This window comes from Cebus imitator, unplaced genomic scaffold (genome assembly GCF_001604975.1).
Source record: "Cebus imitator isolate Cc_AM_T3 unplaced genomic scaffold, Cebus_imitator-1.0 Scaffold755, whole genome shotgun sequence".
Lineage (NCBI taxonomy): Eukaryota > Metazoa > Chordata > Mammalia > Primates > Cebidae > Cebus > Cebus imitator.
The window spans coordinates 353073-357614 of NW_016108070.1; the positions used below are offsets into that span (position 1 = coordinate 353073).

At 40.9% G+C, this 4542-nt stretch overlaps 1 protein-coding gene across 4 annotated transcripts in view; it reads left to right on the plus strand.

The window, feature by feature from the left end:
- ANXA7 (annexin A7) overlaps positions 1-4542 on the plus strand; it is a 37356-nt gene that overhangs the window by 8659 nt on the left and 24155 nt on the right. For all 4 annotated transcript variants that reach the window (XM_017519536.2, XM_017519537.2, XM_017519535.2 and 1 more), the window contains exon 2: positions 3820-3874. In XM_017519536.2, coding sequence (XP_017375025.1) covers positions 3821-3874 — 54 coding nt within the window. In that variant the 5' untranslated portion in view covers position 3820. The remainder of the gene's footprint in view (positions 1-3819; positions 3875-4542) is intronic.

Genomic DNA, 4542 nt, shown 5'->3' on the forward strand with positions numbered 1-4542 from the left:
AAAAAAAAAAAAAAAAAAAAAAAAAAAGGCAGTTTTAGTAGGATAGGCATCAAGTGATGAAATTTGGTCTAAGTATATGACAGAAATGACAGGGAGGCATTTCAAAGGACAGATAGAAAAATACTGAGTTTCTTACTATACTGGAGTATTAGGTAATTCAAGTAGTGGTGCTATTGACAGATAAAGGATGTTAAGGGTGGCATGGTGGAGAACGAAGAGTATTTTCTTTTACACCAGTACGGAAGTCCTTCTGACTGACTTCTGTCTTAATTTGCTCCTTCTCTCAGTCGGTTCTGGTCATCATCCATCTCATAGTTACATCCCACTTTTTCCTTGCAAATAACATTGTTTTACTTTCTTGTCAATCTCTGTCTAGCACCTTTAAAAACCTAGTTTAAGCCTTTGACCATTCATTTACTCTCCACTTGTAGCAGTGTTTTCTTGTAGATGGCAAATAAGTGATTACTGACTTTATATAGATATATTTGTGAGGTATATTACATCTGATCACTAATAGTATTTTAGATTTTTTTTTTTTTTTTGATACAAAGTCTCGCACTATTGCCCAAGCTGGAGGGCAGTGGCATGATCTCGGCTCACTGCAACCTCTGCCTCCTGGGTTCAAGCGATTCTTGTGCGTCAGCCTCCTGCGTAGCCGGGATTATAGGCACATGCCACCATGCCTGGCTAATTTTTATATTTTCAGTAGAGACAGCGTTTCATCATGTTGGCCAGGCTGGTGTCTAACTCCTGACCTCAGGGAAACCCACTCAGCTTTTTTTTTTTTTTTTAATTTAAATGAAGTCTCACTGGGTCACCCAGGCTGGAGTGCAGTGGTGCAATCTTGGCTCACTGCAACCTCCATGTTCCGGGCTCAAACTATTCTGCCTTAGCCTCCCAAGTAGCTGGGATTACAGGTGACCACCACCACAACTGGCTAATTTTTGTATTTTTAATAGAGACAGGATTTCACCATGTTTTCCAGCTTGGTCTCTAACTGACCTCAAGTGATTCACTTGCGTTGGCCCCCCAAGGTGCTGGTATTACAGGCATGAGCTACTGTGCCTGGCCCTATTTTATTTGATCAGCCTAAGAGGGTATTCTTTTGAATGTTCGTTTTTTTTCTCTGTTTATTTGCATTTGCTTTAGGTTAATAGTGTTTTCTTCAGATGCAAAAGACATATGTAGGGATATTTGTTTTTAACCACATTAGCTCCATTCATTTTACATGAGCTGTCTTTTCAAAAATGGACAGGAGAGTACTGAATCCCCGTGTACTCATCACCCAGTGTGAATAATTATCAACTCCTGACTACTTGTTATGTCTGAATTCCTGCACTTTATCTAATATTCTTGCATATTATTTTGACACAAGTATCTGACATCATATCATTTTGTCTGTAAATATTTAGTGTGTATCTCTTAAAAGATCAGGATACTTGAAAATCAAAATACCATTATCACATCTAAAAAAAATAGTAATATCTTAACATCACTTGATGTGCAGGTTGTTTACTTTTCCAAATGGAATTGAGCACCTTTTGAAGAACATAACTTTCAAACTCTGGTACAGACTGCGGTTTTTTGTTTGTTTGTTTTTTTGAGAAGAAGTCTTGTTCCAGTGCCCAGTGAGGAGTGCAGTGGTGCGATCTAGGCTCACTGCAATCTCTGCTTCCCGGGTTGAAGTGATTCTCCTGCTTCAGCCTCCCGAGTAGCTGGGATTACAGGTGCCTGCCACCACGCCCAGCTAATTTTTGTATTTTTAATAGAGACGGGGTTTCATCATACTGGCCATGCTGGTCTTGAACCCCTGACCTCGTGATCCACCCGCCTTGCCTCCTGAAGCGCTGGGCGTGAGCCACCACGCCCGGCTGCCTATGTTCTTTTACTTAATTCTTACAACAACATCCTTAAGTAGGTATGTTCATGTCCCATTTTATAAATGAAGAAATGAAGGCTTAAAAAGGCTAAGTAATGTCCTTTGAGAACCTAAGTAATTTGCCCATATTCACACTAGAAATCCAGGATGTTAAATGAAAAATTCTGTTGGCAGGGCTGGTGAAAATGCAAATTGGTACAACCCCTGTAGAGGGGAATTGGCACTGTCACATTCACCTTTACTCCTTGTCTCAGCAATGCTGTTTCTAGGAATGTACCCCAAAGATAATATTGGCGAAATATACAGAGAGATACCTATACATGGCTGTTCCTAGCAAAACTGTTTGTAATGGTTAAAAGACTAGAAACAACTCAGATGTCTGCCATTAAATAAGCCATGATACATCCACACACACTGAAGTACTATGTAGGTTTTTTGTTTGTTTGTTTGTTTGAGATGGAGTCCCAGTCTGTTGCCCAGACTGGAGTACAGTTATGCAGTCTTGGTTCAGTGCAATGTCAAGCTCCAGGGTTCAAGCAAGTCTCGTGTCTCAGCCTCCCCAGTAGCTGGGACTACAGGCACCTGTCACCACACCCACCTAATTTTTGTATTTTTAGTAGAGACAGGGTTTCACCTTCTTGGTCAGGCTGGTCTCGAACTCCTGACCTCAGGTAATCCACCTACCTCGGCCTCCCAAACTGCTGGGATTACAGACATGAACCACCGTGCCCGGCGCCTTTTTTTTTTTTTTTTTTTTTTTTTTTTTTTAAAGAGAGATGGGGTCTCACTCTGTTGCCCAGGCTGGAGTGTAGTGGTGCGATCTTAATTGACTGCTGCCTTGAAGTCTTGGGCTCAAGTGACTCTCCTGCCCAGGCTTCCAAATAACTGGGACTACAGGTGCACACCACCATGACCAGCTAATTTGAGGAGTTTTCTATTTAAAAGTATGCTGATATTTAAAAGTGTGCTGATAGTAAGCATACTTTTAAAATAAAAGTAAGTAAAAAAGCGGCTTAAAGAAAAACACGTTGGCCAGGCATGGTGACTCATGCTTGTAATCCCAGCACTTTGGAAGGCTGAGGTGGGAGGATCACCTGAGGTCAGGAGTTCAAGACCAGCCTAGCCAACATGGTGAAACTCTGTCTCTACTAAAAATACAAAAAATTAGCCGGGCGTGGTGGCAGATGCCTGTAATCCCAGCTACTCGGGAGGCTGAGGCAGGAGAGTCACTTAGACCTGAGAGGCGGAGGTTGCAGTGAGCCGAGATCGTACTACTGCACTCCAGCCTGGGCAACAGGGCAAGACTCTGTCTCAAAAAAATTAAAAAAAGAAAAATAGTTCATAAATAATAGTACTGGTAGAATTGAGATATGACAAATATTGTATGGCATGACAAAGTTGGAACCTTTACTAGGCTATACTGACTTCATTGGTGTGAATGATGAAATAAAGAAGCATTTAATAAGCTTTGCTTATATCCCTAATATCCACATTTTATCACAGACTCTTTTGAAAAAGAAATATTTTACATAAAACCATGTGTGTGTGTGTGTATATATGTATGTGTATCTGTATGTGTGTATCTGTATGATTTCAAAGGCCTTAACCATTATAAGAAAGTACAGGACAGGCGCGGTGGCTTATGCCTGTAATCCCAGCACTTTCGGAGGGAGGTGGGCAGATCACCTGAGGTCGGGAGTTTGAGACCAGCCTGACCAACATGGATAAACCGAGTCTCTACTAAAAATACAAAATTAGCTGGGTGTGGTGGCACATGCATGTAATCCCAGCTACTTGGGAAGCTGAGGCAGGAGAATCGCTTGAACCTGGGAGGTAGAGGTTGCTGTGAGCCAAGATCATGCCATTGTACTCCAACCTGGGCAACAAGAGCAAAACTCCATCTTAAAAATTACAAAGAATTTTTTTTATTGTTGTTACAGAATGTCATACCCAGGCTATCCCCCAACAGGCTACCCACCTTTCCCTGGATATCCTGTAAGTATTGCCACTTAAAATACTAAAATACTTCACATCCTTAAAACAGGTGTTTTTGGGACTGGACCATGTCAGATCTTACAGATATACTAGAGCAGGGGTCATAAACTCAAATGCTCAGAGGTACTGAGTAGAACAAGTGAGTGAAGACAGTTGTGTGGGGGACTAGAAAGATGTTGCTTTGTCTGTGGAAAGCTGGCAGGTGCTTAGCACTATCCCTGTGTAGCCACAGACGGAGGCACACTCAGTGTTGCTAGATATTTTAGCCCTTCAAGTAAAGTCAGAAACTTGGGTTCTGTGTGAAATTGCCCCAAGTTTCAAAATTTAGGAGTTAGCTTTAAAAAATGTTAACTGCTCTATGACCCAATAAAACATGGGTATAAGCTAAATCCGTCCCTTGAATCACTGGTTCTTTTTTTTTTTTTTTTTTTTAATACCCTTGAGTCATAGTATCACTGCGTCTTAACCTTTATGTTAGAATGTTCCAAATAATTACAGGTGTGGCTTAACTCAGAGGTAAATTGCAGTGAATTTATAGTTCTGAGACTTGGAGTACGTTTTATAAATGTGCTACTAAGTTTCACCTTGTTGATAGCTATACCACTCTGAGGACTAAGAGCTGAGCTGTAATTAAGAATTGTGCATTTCAGGTTCTTTTTTTTTTTTTT